This window comes from Prinia subflava, chromosome 31 (assembly GCF_021018805.1).
Source record: "Prinia subflava isolate CZ2003 ecotype Zambia chromosome 31, Cam_Psub_1.2, whole genome shotgun sequence".
Classification (NCBI taxonomy): Eukaryota; Metazoa; Chordata; class Aves; order Passeriformes; family Cisticolidae; genus Prinia; species Prinia subflava.
In genome coordinates, this window is record NC_086277.1 from 1,266,334 (window position 1) to 1,283,000 (window position 16,667).

General features: G+C 62.5%; 1 protein-coding gene across 3 annotated transcripts; it reads left to right on the top strand.

The window, feature by feature from the left end:
- The first annotated feature begins 1,759 nt into the window (after positions 1-1,759).
- On the top strand, positions 1,760-11,568 carry PEAR1 (platelet endothelial aggregation receptor 1). Of its 3 annotated transcripts, none has more exons than XM_063420339.1 (22): positions 1,760-1,894; positions 3,557-3,649; positions 3,740-3,847; positions 4,320-4,420; positions 4,521-4,613; positions 5,204-5,450; positions 5,533-5,647; positions 5,723-5,859; positions 6,435-6,647; positions 7,421-7,595; positions 8,065-8,185; positions 8,261-8,424; positions 8,515-8,617; positions 8,694-8,840; positions 8,928-9,056; positions 9,286-9,414; positions 9,492-9,707; positions 9,783-9,892; positions 9,992-10,088; positions 10,266-10,325; positions 10,917-11,102; positions 11,308-11,568. In XM_063420339.1, the coding sequence occupies exons 2-22, from the start codon at positions 3,558-3,560 to the stop codon at positions 11,457-11,459; spliced, it is 2,895 nt and encodes a 964-aa protein (XP_063276409.1). In that variant the 5' UTR covers positions 1,760-1,894; position 3,557; the 3' UTR covers positions 11,460-11,568. The 3 variants fall into 3 exon arrangements, with proteins under 3 accessions (XP_063276409.1, XP_063276410.1, XP_063276408.1); XM_063420340.1 differs by having other exon boundaries at positions 1,817-1,893; positions 3,551-3,649; XM_063420338.1 differs by lacking the exon at positions 1,760-1,894 and adding an exon at positions 2,559-2,705.
- Positions 11,569-16,667: the final 5,099 nt, after the last annotated feature.

Here is a 16,667-nt window from a genome sequence, read left to right on the forward strand (position 1 = left end):
CTGCTAACCCGGGTTCATCAGGGCTGGGGAGTCCCGGGCCCTGTTCTGCCTCCTGCAATCAACGCAGCTGCTGGTGGTCCCCAGCCACATCCTGCCCCACGGGTGCCATCCCGGCTGTGCCACCCTCCTGTGCCCTGGTGCCACCAGCTCAGACCATGGCAGGGCTGGGTCTGCCCTCTTCGAATCCCACACACTCCTAAGGGGACTCCAGGTCTGCTCTAAGAAGATCAGTCGTGTTTGGGGCTCCCCTCCTGATGGGGTGGATGTTTCGAGGAGCTGAGAATGCAGCTGCATCCTGGCACTGACCGAGTGGGCCCCACACGGCCCCAGCCCCACCAAAGTGCACTTGAGGGTCTCCATCCTCCCTGGCTCTAAGGGTCCCGGGGGGGCTGCAAAGGCATCTCCGCACTGAAGTGCCACTGGAGGGTCCCCGAGCAATATTTCCCCACCGCCCTGGGGGACACCTTAAAAAGCATCGGAGGGAGGGGTCACTTCCCCCCCAGACCCTCAGCTCCGGATGTCCCCAGCTTGTCCCATCTCCAATATCCTCTCCTGTACCAGGACGCTGCAGCCCCCACGTTCCCGGTGCCCGCCCCTGCTCCGGGAAACGCCGTTTTGGGGTGGCCACAGCGGAGCCCCAGATGCCGGTGGGCTTGATCCTAATGGAGACCCGGGGAGAGGAACGGGGAGGGGGGCGGGCAGCGGAGTCTCCCTGGGATGTGAAAATCGTTGTGAGTGATTAGAGCTGTTCCTGTAACGAGCAGAGCAATTAACGGCGCCTTGGGAGCCTCGGAGGCCGCTAATGTGCGCTGGGGGTGGGGGGCAGCTGGGCAAGGGGGCCCGTGGTGCTGAGCTGGCTGGCCGGGGGTCCCGGGTTTGGGGGAACACGTGGTGACACGGGGATCTCGGGATGCGAGGATATGGTCAGGAGTCCGGGATGCAATTGTGATCCATGGTCTGGATCCAGGGATGCACGGCTGAGAATCCAGGGAAATGGGGGTGATGCAAGGCCAGGGATCCCAGGATATGGGGGTGATGTATGGGTAGAGATCCTGGGGTGCACGGGAACACATGGCCAGGGACGCTGCAGTGCAGGGCTGGGGTGTCTGGGCTGAGGGAGTGACTCATGCCTGTGGTCCTGGGATGTGCCCAGGGCCCTGAGATGCGGGGATCCTGTGTGCCCAGGGTGTAGGGACACTGTGTGCTCAGAATGGGGACAGGGGATGTGTACCTGAGATTTGGGGATGCAGGGATGATGTCCCTGGCATGCAGGGAGGGTGTCTTTTTGGGATCCCAGGGTGTAGGGATGGTGTACCCAGGGGTGTTGGGATGCAGGGACAATGCGACCCTGCAATGCAGGGATGCTATTCCTGGGGTGTTGGGCACCAACCCCGGGCTCTGCACTGCTGCTAAAACCCCTGAAGCCAAAGGAAATCCTGGTCCCCACATCCCCGCACCACAGAGCGGCTCCCCCTTCGTCAGGGGGTCCCTTCGCTTGCCCCAGCCCTGCGGGACAGCCCGGGTCAGGCCCTGCACCCATGGGTGCCACAGAGCCCTCGGGAAGGGGACACCCTCCAGCACTAAGACCCCACTGAGGGGCAGCACCAGGATGTCCCCACAGCCCCCTCCCCATTCAGTGCTCCGTGTGATCAGTCTCAGCAGTGCTGCCGTGCCAAACCCCGCTGATTTCTGGACAGAAGAGAAAAAAAAAATTAAGGCTATTTTTTATTTTTTTCCCTTTTCCGTAGTTGACTCCACGTCCAAACTTCCTGAGAGCAGCTCCAGCCCTCCCTCCGCTTCCGACGGCCGCGCTGCGCCATCCCGGCCGGCCAGGCCAGCCCCGTGCCGGGGCCGCCGCGCCCTGACCCTGCCTGCCACCGCGGCCCCCGCCCAGGTGAGTGCCACTGTCCCCAACCCGGGCACCCTTGGGCCAGGGACGGGTCGGACGGGTTGCGCCGTCCCCTGCTGGGTGCTGGGTGCTGTCGGAGGGGAGGGTCCCCAGCGCGGTGGGGGCAGGGGATGGTGCAGGTTCCGAGGTGAGGGGACGCCGATGAGGGGACAGCGGCTGGGGCGTGGGACAGTGCTGCGACACCCCGCGGTGACCTCAGTGCTGACCCTGCCTCTGCCCCTGTCCCTGACTCGCACCCGTGCCCCCCTCGCCCTCAGCCAGCCCCATCCCTGCGGGTCCGCAGAGGAAACGCGTCAGATCGCGGGCTGTGGCAGAGGAAGCGCCGGGACAGCGATAGTGCCTGTGGGGAGCCCAGCACCGCGCTCCCCGCAGGGACAGGGCAGGGCTGTGCCCTGCTCCCCTGCCCTCACCCCACACGCTTCTTTCAGCCCCATCACCAGTGCGACGCTTCTCATCCCACCCGGGGGGCTCTTAAGGACACCAGTGGAGAGAGGAGCGTGGGGTCTTGGGGTGTCTCTTGCCATTCTGGCAGCCTTGGGGGGCTCTTTCGCGTGGCTGAGCCCCACGGTGAGGAGCAGATGGGATGTGCTGGCACGTTTTTATGACTCCTCGCTTTTCCTGCCAGCATCTCCCCGTGGTTCCTGTTTTTCCCAGCAATGCTGGGACCCCTCTGGTCCCCCCACACTGCTGGAACAGGGGAGGAGGCTGAGGATTAGTGGGGCACTGGGGAGAGCTTGGGGTTCCCCTGGCTCTCCCCCCCTTCGGCAGAGTCCATGGGAGGCAATTTTGGCAGCGGGTGAGCAATTAATTCCTCACTGCCGGGAGCTGAAGGGAAATGGGGGGAAACTTTCCCACTAACAGTTTTTCCACCCAAAACCGGATGCTCTGGCCCCAAAACACAGCGCGGGCTCTGGTGAGGGGGAGGATGAACCCAGGGAGCTGCCGGGGCAGCACTTTCAGAGTGTCCCATGGCTGGAGCAGCAAGGAAGCCCTGGTAAATCCAGCTGTGCTTACCAGGAAACCTCTGTTTCCTCCTTGGCACACAGCAGCCCTGCCCTGAAACTTTCATCCCGGTAAACAGCACGCCCGGCACGGGGGGCTCGGGGGTGGCCCGGGGGTCGCCGGCTCTCCCACCCTGGCCTCCTGCTGGCAACGCTCCTGGAGCCGCCCCGGCAGAGTCGGACCCTCTCCGGGTTGAGCAAGAAACTGATGGATCCAGGAAACACAACTGGGAATAAACACAGAGCGGGTTGAAGTGGGGCCACGTGGCGCCGTGCCAGGGGCTGGAGGCGCCGTGCCCAACCCCGCCCCGGCACCCCGGGCTCCCACCTATGGCAGCATCTCCCCCCCTTAGGATGGGGTCTGGTGGGAGAAGTCGGGGTGATGCCCTGGCTGTGTCCCAGGACTTCTCAGGATACCGGGGTGAGGCTGTGAAGGGACCACCCAGGCTGCTGGGCGGCCGTGCCTCAGTTTCCCCTTGGCACAGGCCAGCGCTTGGGGAGCAGCGGGGCCGGGGCTGTTTCTCTGGATGGAGGAATGCAAAGCCAGCCCTGCAGGGAGGTCGGAGCTGGAGCTGGGGCCGGGGGCGGTGGGTGGGGAGCGGGAATGTGCGGAGGCACACGGTGGAGCTGTGCTCTTTTGGTGCAGGATGCTGCTGCGGGCCGCAGTGCTGGCGGTGCAAGCCGGGCTCCTGGCTGCCCTCCGACCCGGAGACCCCAACGTCTGCAGCTACTGGGAGAGGTAGGACTGGGGGGACAGGGGAGGGGGACGGTGACAGCGGTGGGGGTCTCCCAGGACCTGCAGTCACCCCACATTTCCCCCCACCCGCAGCTTCACGGCGCCAGTGAAGGAGTCGTACACCAAACCCCACGTCGTGTCCTCCAACGAGCCCTGTCCCGGGGGGCTTCTGGGCCTCCCCCTGCCCTGCCCGCAGCAGAGGTGGGAGCACCCCCAGCTCCCCAGAGCCCTTCGGGGACCACAGGGTGTCCACAGGGTAGTGGGGGACTGAAGGGGGACTGTCCCACTGCAAGGTGTCCCCAAGATCATGGAGGAGTGGTCCCACCCCAGGGCATCCCCAAGGCTATGAGGGGCTGGAGGGGGAATGTCCCACCCCAGGGTGGCACAAGGACAGCTAGGGGGCTGGAGGGGGGCTGTGCCCAGGCTGGGGGAGGGGCTGAGGGGGATTGCCCCAAGGCCTGAGGGGGTCAGGGGAGGGCTGTGCCAAGGCCGGGGAGGCTGGAGGAGGGCTGTACCAAGGGGAGCTGAAGTGGGGTTATCCCAGCACAGGGTGTCCCTGAGGCCCTGGGAGGACTGGAGGGGGGCTGTGCCCAAGGCCAGCAGGCTGGGAGGGCTGTCCCATTGTCCCCAAGGCCAAGGGGACAGGACGGTCACTGTCCCCCTGACGGCACAGGGTGGTGTACCGCACCGAGTACCGCCAGGCCATCCGCACCGACTACCGCCGGCGCTACCAGTGCTGCCAGGGCTACTACGAGAGCCGGGACTCCTGTGTCCGTGAGTGGGGCCAGGGATCGGGGCGGCCCTGGGGCTGTGTTGCTCTGCAGGGTGTCCCCAGAGCTCCCTGAGGACGCTCTGCTTGGCCGTGTCCCCACAGCTCACTGCAGCCAGGAGTGTGTCCACGGGCGCTGCGTCGCTCCCGAGCTGTGCCAGTGCGAGCCGGGCTGGCGCGGCCCCAGCTGCTCCAGCGGTGAGGGCTGGGGGCAGCAGGGAGGGCTGGGGACCCCCGGCCAGGGGGGCAAGTGGGGCAGTGGGCTTCCCTGGAGAGCTGGGCAGCCATGGTGGGACACCGTGGTTAATGGGGATGGGGATGGAAACTCTGGGGATGGGATGGAATTGGGATGGGGTATGCATGGAATGGGAATGGAGATGGGATGAAGATGGGGGTGAGCTGGGAATGGCACTGGATGGGGAGAGAATGGGATATGCTTGGGATGGGGAATGGGGAATGGGATGGGTTGGAATGGGGATGGAGATGTGGGCAGAGGTAAGATGAGGAGGAAGAGGGGATGGGGATGGGATGGGATGGATGGGAATGGGATGGGGCTAGAGATGGGATGAGGATGGGATTGGAATGTGGATGAAGATAGGAAGGGGACATGATGGGAATGGACATAAGATGAGGATGGGTTGGGGAAGAATGGATGGGATGGGATGGGATGGGATGGGATGGGATGGGATGGGATGGGATGGGATGGGATGGGATGGGATGGGATGGGATGGGATGGGATGGGATGGGATGGGATGGAATAGGAAGAACCGCTGGTCTCCCCCATGCAGAGTGTGATGAGCAGTCATGGGGGCCGGACTGTGGACAGCGCTGCCTCTGCCACCATGGGGCCCCTTGTGACCCCCTGACCGGGGTCTGCTCCTGTCCCCCCGGCTTCAGTGACCCCCTGTGCCGCCAGCCATGCCCACCCGGCACCTATGGGCAAGGCTGTCACCTGTCCTGCCCCTGCCACCACCAGGCTCCCTGCAACGCCTCCACTGGTGCCTGCCTCTGCCCGCCAGGGCTGAGCGGCCCCCTGTGAGTAGGGACCCCTCACTCTGTGCCCTGCTCTCCTCTGCCAGCCCCAGGCAGGATCCTGCTCACCCCTCACCCCCCGCAGCTGCCAGGTGCCCTGCCCTGAGGGGATGTCCTGTACCACCCCCTGTCCCTGCCAGAATGGGGGCATCTGCCACCCCTCCAGCACCAGCACCTGTGTCTGCCCCCATGGCTGGATGGTAGGTGGACTGTGCCCTCCTCCAAACGTGGCCCCTGCCTCAGCTTCCCCTGCTGACCCTGGTGCTGCTTTGCAGGGGGAGATCTGCTCCATGCCGTGCCCCCCCGGGCGCTTTGGCCCTGGCTGCCAGGGCGAGTGTCACTGCCACAACGGAGGCCACTGTGACCCGCATGGGGGACAGTGCCAGTGTGCCCCTGGCTTCACCGGAGAGCAGTGAGTGGGAGGGTAGCTGGGCACAGGGTGGAGGCAAAGGAATATGGGGGTGGGGGTCTGAGGTACTGGGGGGATGGAGGGGAGGGGGATGAGTGGGACCAGCTGGGATTATGAGGGCAGGGATGGGGGGGATCTGGGGATGGGGACTGTGGATACGAAGGGGTGGAGGGGAATGAGGCGCTGGGGGACTGAGGGCACAGGGGAATGGGGATACGAGGGATTGGAAGGCCAAGGGGATGGGGGCAAAGGAAGGGGACATTTGGGGACAGGGCACTTTGGAGTGGGGTTCCATGTCTGGGAGCAGGTGGAGATGGAGGTGCACAGGGAGGGGGCATCCAGAGACAGGGCACAGGGGTACCACAGATGGTAGGGGATACATGGAGATGTGGCACGTGGGGACGAGGCCACCACAAACCACTGCTGCCAGGACCAGGTCTCCATGCAAGCCGGGCACCCTCAGCTTCTCCAGTCTGGCATGCAATGAGCTGGATGGCCTCAGCTTGGGGCTAGGGGGGATCCCAGGAGCCCCCTCAGCTCTTGGTGGGGCAATGTCACCGCCTCTCCCCCCCATGCAGGTGCCAGGAGAGGTGCCCAGTGGGGCGGTACGGGCAGGACTGCCAGGAGAGCTGTGACTGTGCCAACGGGGGCCAGTGCTTCCACGTGGATGGGGGATGCCTGTGCGAGGCCGGCTTCCAGGGCAGCCGCTGCGAGGAGCGGCACTGCCTGCCCGGCCTCTACGGCCTCCACTGCGAGAGCCGCTGCCTCTGCCACCCCCAGCACAGCCAGAGGTACCCAGACCCCCATCCCACCCCAGCATCGCCATCCCACCCCGGCATCGCCATCCCATCCCGGTATCCCCATCCCACCCTGCCATCCCCCTCCCACCCTGCCATCCCCATCCCACCCCAGCATCCCCAGCCCACCCCGGCATCCCCATCCCACCCTGCCATCCCCATCCCACCCCGGCATCCCCATCCCACCCTGCCATCCCCATCCCACCCCGGCATCCCCATCCCACCCTGCCATCCCCACCCCACCCCAGCATCCCCACCCCACCCTGGCATCCCCCTCCCACCCCGGCATCCCCACCCCACCCCGGCATCCCCCTCCCACCCCGGCATCCCCATCCCGCCCCGGCATCCCCCTCCCACCCTGGCATCCCCATCCCACCCTGACATCCCCACCCCACCCCAGTGTCCCCACCCCACCCTGCCATCCCCACCCCACCCTGCCATCCCCATCCCACCCCGGCATCCTCATCCCACCCCGGCATCCCCATCCCACCCAACTCCTCCCACCATCCTCACCTCTTCCACCATATTCATCTTCTCCCACCATCCTCATCTCCCTCTGCACCAATCTCACCCTCCTCTGCTTCCTTTCCCCCCTGCAATGTCCCCCTGCACCCTCACCCACCCAGCCAGGTGTTGGCTGCATGGCCAGGAACACTTCAATCCCTCCCTGGGGCAGGTGCTTTGTGCTCCCCTCTTTGCAAAGCCCCTTCCCAGCACGGCCAGTGCTCCATAGTGGGAGCACTGGGGTTCTGAGCGTGCACCCCCAGCTGTCACCCCATGCTCGGGGAGTGCCTTTGCCTCCCTGGCTGGGCCGGGCTCTACTGCAATGAGAGCTGCCCCTCCGGCTACTTTGGGCCCGGGTGCCTGCAGAGCTGCCTCTGCCTCCACGGGGGGGTCTGTGATGGCACCACCGGCCACTGCCACTGCCCCCCGGGCTACACGGTGAGGGGTATGGGGGGCTCATGCTCCTGGGGCAATGTGGGGGGAGAGTGGGGCCTGGGTGGTGCTGGAGGGATCACAGGGGCTCTGGGTGGTTCTGGGGGGAAGGGGAGTGTCTGGATGGGTTGGAGGCTGGGCAAATATGGGGTCTGGGCATCCCTGGGGGAAACACGGGAGTCTGGGCATCCTCCGGGGTGGGTTGGGGGTCTGGTTATCTCTGAGGGCAGTTTCAGGGTCTGGGCATCCTTTGAGAGGACAGAGTATATGGGCATCCTTGGGGACAACCTGGGGACCTGAGCAACCCTGGGGAGAGCTTGGCGTTCCCACGAGAGAATGGGGGTTTTGGGGTTGTCCACTTTCCCTACAGCACCAGGTTACCAAGAGAAGGTGGTCAGTCCCCAGACACGTGGGTCCTTTCCCCAGCCCTGGGCAGGGGTCCCATCTGTCCTGAATTTTTGGTCCCCACACCCAGGACAAGCACTGCTCCTCCCTGTGTCCCCCCAACACCTTTGGGGTGAACTGCTCAGGGCACTGCTCCTGCCAGCACGCCCTTGCCTGCTCCCCGCTCGACGGCTCCTGCTTCTGCAAGGAAGGTGGGTGCACAATGGGGTCTGGGGGGGCCCCTGTCCCCATCCCCGCACCCACCCCACTGTCCCCTCACCCCACAGGCTGGCACGGACCTGACTGCTCACTGCCATGTCCTGCTGGTACTTGGGGTCCCAGCTGCAACCGGAGCTGTGACTGCGCCCATGGGGCGTCCTGTGACCCCCAGAGCGGGACCTGCCACTGCCCCCCGGGCTGGCAGGGCCCTCGCTGCCTGCAGCCCTGCCCGGTGAGTCCTCCTGGCTGCACTGGTGCTGCCGGCACTGGGGTTTGGTGCCACCACCCTGCGCTGACCCGCCAGCCTGTGCCCATTCTCCAGAACGGGACATTTGGGGCAGGCTGTGGGGAGCGCTGTGTCTGCGCCCACGCCGACGGCTGTGACCCGGTGACAGGAGAGTGCCACTGCCTGCCTGGCTGGACAGGTAAAGGGGACACCAGGCACTGGGAGGACCCCACTGTGCCCTCAGCCGCGACCTTCACCCCTCACCCTCCCCGCAGGGCCACAGTGCAAGCAGGGCTGTCCCCACGGCTCCTGGGGCCGGGGCTGCCACATGTCCTGCTCCTGCCGCAACGGAGCCTCCTGCTCACCCCAGGACGGGTCCTGCACCTGCGCCCCGGGGTACCGCGGCCCCACCTGCCAGCGCCGTGAGTGAACCCCCCCAGCACTCCAGGCTGCTCCCAGCCTGGTGCTTCAGCCCTGAGCTGAGGCTGAGCTCGTTCCCCTCTCCCCAGCCTGTCCCGCCGGCCGCTACGGCAAACGCTGCTCCCTGAGCTGCTCCTGCGCCAACGGCTCCTCCTGCCACCCCGCCAATGGCTCCTGCATCTGCACCCCAGGCTGGCGGGGCCCCCGCTGCTCCCAGCGTGAGTGGGGGGACGGGGCAGGGGTGAGGGGGAGTGTGGTGCCCTTGATTCAGATGAGAGGTCTGGAGGGAGCAAGAGAGAGAACTGCCCGTGGCCGCCTGGGTGACTCCTGTGCAGTTCTGGCCCGGGCAGTACGGAGCCATACGGCCCCTGTGGACCCCCACGGTCCTGCCCCCCTTGTGGCTGAACGGTCCCGGTGTGGAGCTGTATGGCAATGCTGTGTCCCCAGCCTGCGCCCCCGGGACCTTTGGGCTCCAGTGTGACCAGCTCTGCCACTGTCCCCACAACGCCACCTGCGACCCCACCAACGGGACATGTCCCTGCGCCCCAGGCACCACCGGGCCCCACTGTGAGGCTGGTGAGTGGGGGGCAGGGCGGGGGCTCCCCAGGTTCCCTCCCCCACCCTGAGGACTGACACTCCTCCCCACACCACAGGGAATCCTGACTTGCCCTACACCATCGAGCCAGCCCCGCCTGCAGCCTACAGCCCCCTGGGCATGGTGCTGAGCCTGGTGGCCCTGGTGGTGTTGCTGGTGGCCGTGGTGGTCACAACCCTGTGCTACCATCACTGGCAGAAGGGGAAGGAGCGGCAGCACCTGGCCGTGGCCTACCGAGCAGGACAGACGGACACCTCTGACTACATGGTGCCAGGTTAGCCCGGCACGGTGGAGACGTGGCCCCAGCCCTGGTGGCCCTGTCGCACCTGGCTGACTCCTGTCCCTCCAGATGTGCCCCCAGGCCACCATGCACACTACTACTCCAACCCCAGCTACCACACACTGTCCCAGTGCCCGCTGCCAGCCCCCGGCCCCCAGGACAGAGCCAGCTCCCACAAGGTAAGGCAGGGTGGGGCACAGCACAGCACAGTGTTGCATAGCACCACTGGCACGACCTTCAAGGCTAACCTGTCCCTTTTTTGGGCTCCTGGCACCCAGCTCTTCCCTAGCATGGAGAGACCCTACAGCCCCGAAGGCAATGCCACGCTGCCTCCTGACTGGAAACACCTCGGGGCATCAGCCCTGGGCCCCAGGGGTAAGGAGGAGTCAGGGGGCAGCTCTGGGGTGGATCTTGGCCAGAGTGGGGTGGGCAGCTGAGTCCCTTCCCTGCTCAGGATCCCCCGGGAAGAGGCTGGGATGGGGGTGGGCTGAGATCCTTCATGGTGGGGGGGAAGATGAAGCAGAGGGGACCCCAAACCTGCCCTCCTAACAGGAAGGCAGCTGGATCGGAGCTACACCTACAGCCATGGCCTGAGGAAGTGTGACAGCAAAGGTAGAGGTGGGATGGAGAGGATGGGGAAGAGATGGTGATGGGGAAAGGATGGGGATGGGATGGGACGGGATGGACCTGGGGTAGGTATGAGAAAAGGGTTAGGGATGGGATGGGATGGGATGGGATGGGATGGGATGGGATGGGATGGGATGGGATGGGATGGGATGGGATGGGATGGGATGGGATGGGATGGGATGGGATGGGATGGGATGGGATGGGATGGGATGGGATGGGATGGGATGGGATGGGATGGGATGGGATGGGATGGGATGGGATGGGATGGGATGGGATGGGATGGGATGGGATGGGATGGGATGGGATGGGATGGGATGGGATGGGATGGGATGGGATGGGGAAGTGAAGAAGTCGCTGGGATGTGGAAGGGACTGGGATGAGCTGGGTTGTGGAAGAGGCAGGGGTGGTTTGGGGATGGGTTGGAACAGAACAGGATTAGGGTCTGGATGGGGAAGGGACAGGGGTGGGATAGGAAAGGGATGGGGCTGGAACTTGCCTGAGGCACAGCCAGACACAGCTGCTCCTTCTCCCCTGTGCTCCCTGCCGTGGGGGAATCCCCAACTGCTTCTCCCCCAGAGCACCCCTGGGAGGGGCTGGGGGCCAGCGCCAGCTCCCTGGCCAGCGAGAACCCCTACGCCACCATCAAGGAGCTGCCCCCTGCCCCCGCCAAGGCCCACGAGGGCAGCTACATGGAGATGAAATCCCCTGTGCAGCGGGAGATGTCCTACGCTGAGATCGGGCTCCTTGAGGAGCCACAGGAGGGTACGGCTGGGGACCCCTGGGCCTGGTGGCACTGGTCAGTGGGGACACAACCCCAGTGATGGGGAGTGCATAGCCTCAGTGACAGGGGCTGGGGGGCCATGACCCTGGTGACAGGGGCTGTCTGTCCCCAGGGGGATATCGATGATGGGGGCTTCGTGACCCTGGGGGGAACATGTCCCCTTGCAGCCTTCTCTTGTCCCCGCAGAGAGCGGTCCTGAAGAGCCCAAAGGCCCTCCCCACAGAGAGCTCCCCAGCCACTACGACTCCCCCAAGAACAGCCACATCCCCAGTCACTACGACGTGCCCCCTGCCCGCCACTACCCGCCGTCCCCGCCGCTGCGCAGGAAGGACCGCTGAAGGACAAGGGACCAACCGGGGGGACACAGGATCCCTGTGGGGACTGGAGTACCCTGGGACTGCTGCTGGCCTGAGCACGGGCCTGCAGGGGGTGAATAAAGGGGGTTTGGCGTGGAGTGTGGATGTTCTGCGTGACTGCCTGCGGCCAAGTCCCCACTGAGGGTCTGTGCCAGGGAACCAGACGACACTGGCACCGTGATGAGAGGAAGGGGGAGACTGGTGGGGTGCCAGGCACACTGTGGGCACCCCCCCAGCTCCGTGCTGGGTCACTGCTCCCTCCAGGGTGTGCACAATGTGAGAACCCAAAAGCTTTTGGGTTCTGCTCAAGGTGTGGCAGTGCCCACTGTGCACCGTGGCAGGGAGCAGGGCACGTGCAGGACAGGGAAAGGCTGATGGAGCCCACGGTGTGCCAGGAGTGGGAGTGGGGTCACCTGTGGGTCTGCATGAGTTCCAGGGAAGGGAGAAGCCCTGAAGTGCCCCAGGAGGAAGAAGGGGCTGTCTGGCCTGCAGAGAGGCTGGCAGAGGGAGCAGAGGGAGGGAGCAGAGCCCCCGGAGATCTGCCAAAGGCTGATGGAGCACATTGGGCTTTTTGTGGGGAGCAGGTGCTCCTGTGGGTCAGGCAGAGCGTGGGGAGATCTGCAGCTGAATCAGAATAGAGCAGGGGCTCGTGTGGACATGGGCAAAGCCCAGCAGAACCCACTGTGCTCCTGGGAGGGAGCAGGGTCCACACTGCTGTTCTGTGGAAACTCCATCAGATCCCGCTGCGGCCACGGGGAAGGGGCAGGGGTCTGTGCGGTGCCAGGGAAAGTTCTGCGGAGCCACTGAGCACCTTGGGAGGGAGCAGGGGTCCCAGAAAGCCCAGCAAAGGCTGTCACACCCTGGGAAGGAGAACAGTCCCTGCACAGCCCAGCTGGGCCTGCCATGGGCCAGCAGTGGGAGCGGGGACCTGCATTGTCCCACATCAAGCCCGGCGGGATCCACCGGGGTTCATCAGGAGCTGGAGTGACAGAACAAAAAGGAAGGGCTTCAAGCTGAGAGAGGGTTAGGTTAGAAATTCTTTCCTGTGAGGGTGGAGAGGCCCTGGCACAGGGTGCCCAGAGAAGCTGTGGCTGCTCCATCCCTAGAAGTGTTCAAGGCCAGGTTGGACACTGGGGCTTGGAGCAACCTGGGCTAGCAGCAGATGTCCCTGCCCATGGCAGGGTGTGCAATGAGATGAGCGAGATGAGCTTTGAGGTCCCTTCTAACCCAAACCATTCCATGATTCCACCTTTGAATGACTTTAGTCCTTGGGCTTGAAGCAGGTTTCTTTCCCAGAAGTGTAATCATGAGACACCAGTGGGCTCTGGGAAATTTAGCTTGGCAAGTACATTCTGTGAGTAACAGGACAAGATGTGCTCTGGAGAATTAAACCTGTGGCTCAGCAGGCTGTGAAGATGACATTGCAGAATGCATCAGTGTTAGACACATGATTAAAGGAACAAGGGGACGTGGAATATAAACCTCACCAGTGGGGAATGCTGTGTCCACAACGCTGCCACTTCTGTTGAAGAAGCCCAAGCCAAGGTGAACAAAGGTGCTGAGCAAACGTTGGGATTGTTCTGGTAATGCAAACAATGGACTGGTTTGGTGGATGGAGTCTGAACCACAGATTGTCCTGCTGTTGTGGCCTCTGGGGCTCACAGGGTGGCAGAATGGCTGCTGCAAATAGGAGTGGGGTTGTTAGTGGGATGTATATCTTAAGGATTGTTTTGTTCACTGTAGAATTCCTCATTTGCTCTCTCCTGTCTCATCTCCTCCTTCTGTTCACTGCGTGGAAATCACCAGCCTGGAAGAATTCCCGGGAAGGAGATTGAGCCGGCTCTGAGCCACGGGGGGGTGGTGTTGTCCCAGAACAGGTCCTTTCACCCAGCGTGCGAGAGGCCAATCCACACTCAGGGCGAGGTATTTGATTTATTTACTGCTCTGTGCACAGAGCAGGGCTGGGCAACCTGTCTGGGGACAACAGTGTGGGACTGAAAGGTGAAATGTGAGTGCCTCAAACACTCGGCAGCTGGGAAAGGCAGGAGGGGCTTTGCTGGGGCCGGGTCTGTATCTCTGACCGAGGGGAAAGGGAGAGTTTTTGGGTGTGGTGGTGAAATCTCAGATTTGCCCGGCCACGGCTCAGGGGCTTTAAAAAGACTCAGTTTGGGGGAAAAGAAAAGGGTGATCCAGCACTGGAGCACTGTCAGGACAGAGTGAACACACCAGTGGATCCGAGGATGGGATCTCTTCTCTTCTCTTCTCTCTCTTCTCTTCTCTTCTCTTCTCTTCTCTTCTCTTCTCTTCTCTTCTCTTCTCTTCTCTTCTCTTCTCTTTCTCTTCTCTTCTCTTCTCTTCTCTTCTCTTCTCTTCTCTTCTCTTCTCTTCTCTTCTCTTCTCTTCTCTTCTCTTCTCTTCTCTCTCTTCTCTTCTCTTTCTCTCTCTCTTCTCTTCTCTTCTCTTCTCTATCTCTTCTCTTCTCTTCTCTTCTCTTCTCTTCTCTTCTCTTCGAACCTCTCCCCTCCCCTCCCCTCCCCTTCTCCTTCTCCTTCTCCTTCTCCTTCTCCTTCTCCTTCTCCTTCTCCTTCTCCTTCTCCTTCTCCTTCTCCTTCTCCTTCTCCTTCTCCTTCTCCTTCTCCTTCTCCTTCTCCTTCTCCTTCTCCTTCTCCTTCTCCTTCTCCTTCTCCTTCTCCTTCTCCTTCTCCTTCTCCTTCTCCTTCTCCTTCTCCTTCTCCTTCTCCTTCTCCTTCTCCTTCTCCTTCTCCTTCTCCTTCTCCTTCTCCTTCTCCTTCTCCTTCTCCTTCTCCTTCCCTTCCCTTCCTTCCCTTCCTTCCCTTCCCTTCCCTTCCCTTTTCCCTTCTCCCTTCTCCCTTCTCCCTTCTCCCTTCTCCCTTCTCCTTCTCCCTTCTCCCTTCTCCCTTCTCCCTTCTCCTTCTCCCTTCTCCCTTCTCCCTTCTCCCTTCTCCCTTCTCCCTTCTCCCTTCTCCCTTTTCTTCTCTTCTCTCTTCTCTCTTCTCTCTTCTCTCTTCTCTCCTCTTCCTCTCCCCTCCTTTTTTTTCCCCCTCCTTCCTTCTCTGATACCAAATGCAGTTGCTTTAACATTGTTGTTTGCGAGTTTCGCTCCGTGCCAAACCCAAATCAGTTCTGTTGTTGCCAGTAACTACTGTTCTCCTTGCAAAGACCTCTGGATAATTATTATCCTTCTCATTACTGTGCAGAGATTCAAAACAACCTCCTCCCTTTTCCCCTGGATGGGAGTGGGGCGGGCAGGGACTGGCAGCACATGGGGCTGGCAGCTGCCAGCCAGGGGAGGGGACAGCCCCAGTGCCAGTGCCAGCCCCACAGGGCACCCCAGGCAGGGCCTGGGCCAGTGGAGCTGGGACTGCACAGGCAGCTGAGGGCTTCTGCCCCCCAGCTGTGCTCCAGAGGGGCCTGCAGCACTGCAGAGACAATTTCCAGCACCTGTACATGAAAAAAGTGTCCCTGCCCCTCTTTGGCCACCTCGTCTGCCTGCCCACACAGTTCAGGTTCCTTTGCCAAGTTCAAGGGTGATATGTGGGACCCATCCCCTGACCCGGTGCTCCCTCGGGGGCACAGAGATGCCTGGGGACCCTGGCTCTGCTGCCATCCCTGTTCCATCCCTGCACTCCGTGAACGGCTGGTGGGAGGAGAAGGTCCCAGGGGACTGCAGCTGCAGGGGAACAGCTCCATACCCAGCCCCAGCCAGGAATTCAGTGCCAGCATCCTCTACCAGGTGTCTGGGCACTCTGTGGGAGCCTGTCCCTGTGCCCAGGAGCAGGGTGGGGGCCAGATGTGAGAGACTGGAATGTTAAAGGTTACAGACCCAAAACTGGCCTCTCCAAAAGCAGCAGGTGCTTTGCTGAGGCCAGGCTTGCATCCTCCAGCCGAAGGGGAGGAGGAAAGTTTTTGGATGTGTGGTGGGGAAACCTCTGACAGGCACAAGAACATATCCTGGGGCAGAGGAGGTGCTCACCCACCACCGGGGCATGACCAGCACAAACCAACCTTTGTTCAGCCACAGGTTGTTTTTGAGCCACACAAGGGAGAAGGCCCACTGGGGGCACATCCTGAGAGGTGGCTTAAATGTTTTATTACAATGGCACTGTCCTCCCTTAAACAAATGGCTCAGGGGTAAAACTCCATGGCCCCTGCTGCCCTCAGGAGGTATCAGGACATTCACCTGTAAGTCATGCCTTAGAAGGTGCTAAAAACCATCAAGGACCCCCAAAGAACCCCAGACTCGTTCCCAGCTGAGTGGGGAGCCCAGTGCAAGGGGTGCCAAGGATGAAAACTGATGCTCAGGAAGCTCCACCAGGACAGGAGGAAGAATTTCTTCCCTCTGCAGTGACCAAGCACTGGAACAGATTGTCCAAAGGATATCCCTCACTGGAGATATTCCAGAACTGTGTGGACTCAATCCTGTGCCCTGTGCTCTGGGATGAGCCTTTTTAAGCAGGGAGCTGAGAGCAGGTGACCCGCTGTGGGCCCTTCCAACCTGAGCCACCCTGGGATTCTGTGATCACTCTGTGCTCACAGGTTCCCCCCCCAGCTTCTGCACAGCCCTGACCAGTACCTGCCCCAGGTACCTGCATGGGCCTCCCAAGCTACTGGGACACCAGGGATGAGGAGATGTGAGCAGAGAGGTTCCAGGAGCCCACCTGAGCTGGGGGGCTGCAGCTCACCCCTGCTATGCCCCATTCCTGCAGGGACTCCAGGGACAAGGAGGCAGCAGTGAGGACATGGGCCAGACACCCGGACATGACTGGAGTCCCAGACACACAACAGAGATGCTGCATGGGGAGAGGCTGCCAAAAAACCCACCTGGTCCTGGCACCCTGAGCTCCCACCCCATGGTGGTCCTGACCTTGGGATACCCCCAGCCCCATGCTGCTTCCAGCTCCACCCCAGCCATTCACCCATGTCCCCTTCTCCCTTGGTGCCACCATCTCCCAGCCCAGGATATCCCCAGCTCCTCCACATCCCTGTTCATCCCTGTGGTGCCATCCACCCCTCGATGTTCCCAAGCATGTGATGCTCCCATCTCCATCCCCATAGTGCACTCAAACCTGTCCCTGTCCCTACAACCCCTCAACGCCCCCAGAAAATAGAAATCCCTCTTTCTGTCATGCCCCAGCCCTGGGAAGGAAGTGCCAGGTAGGACAGGGGCAG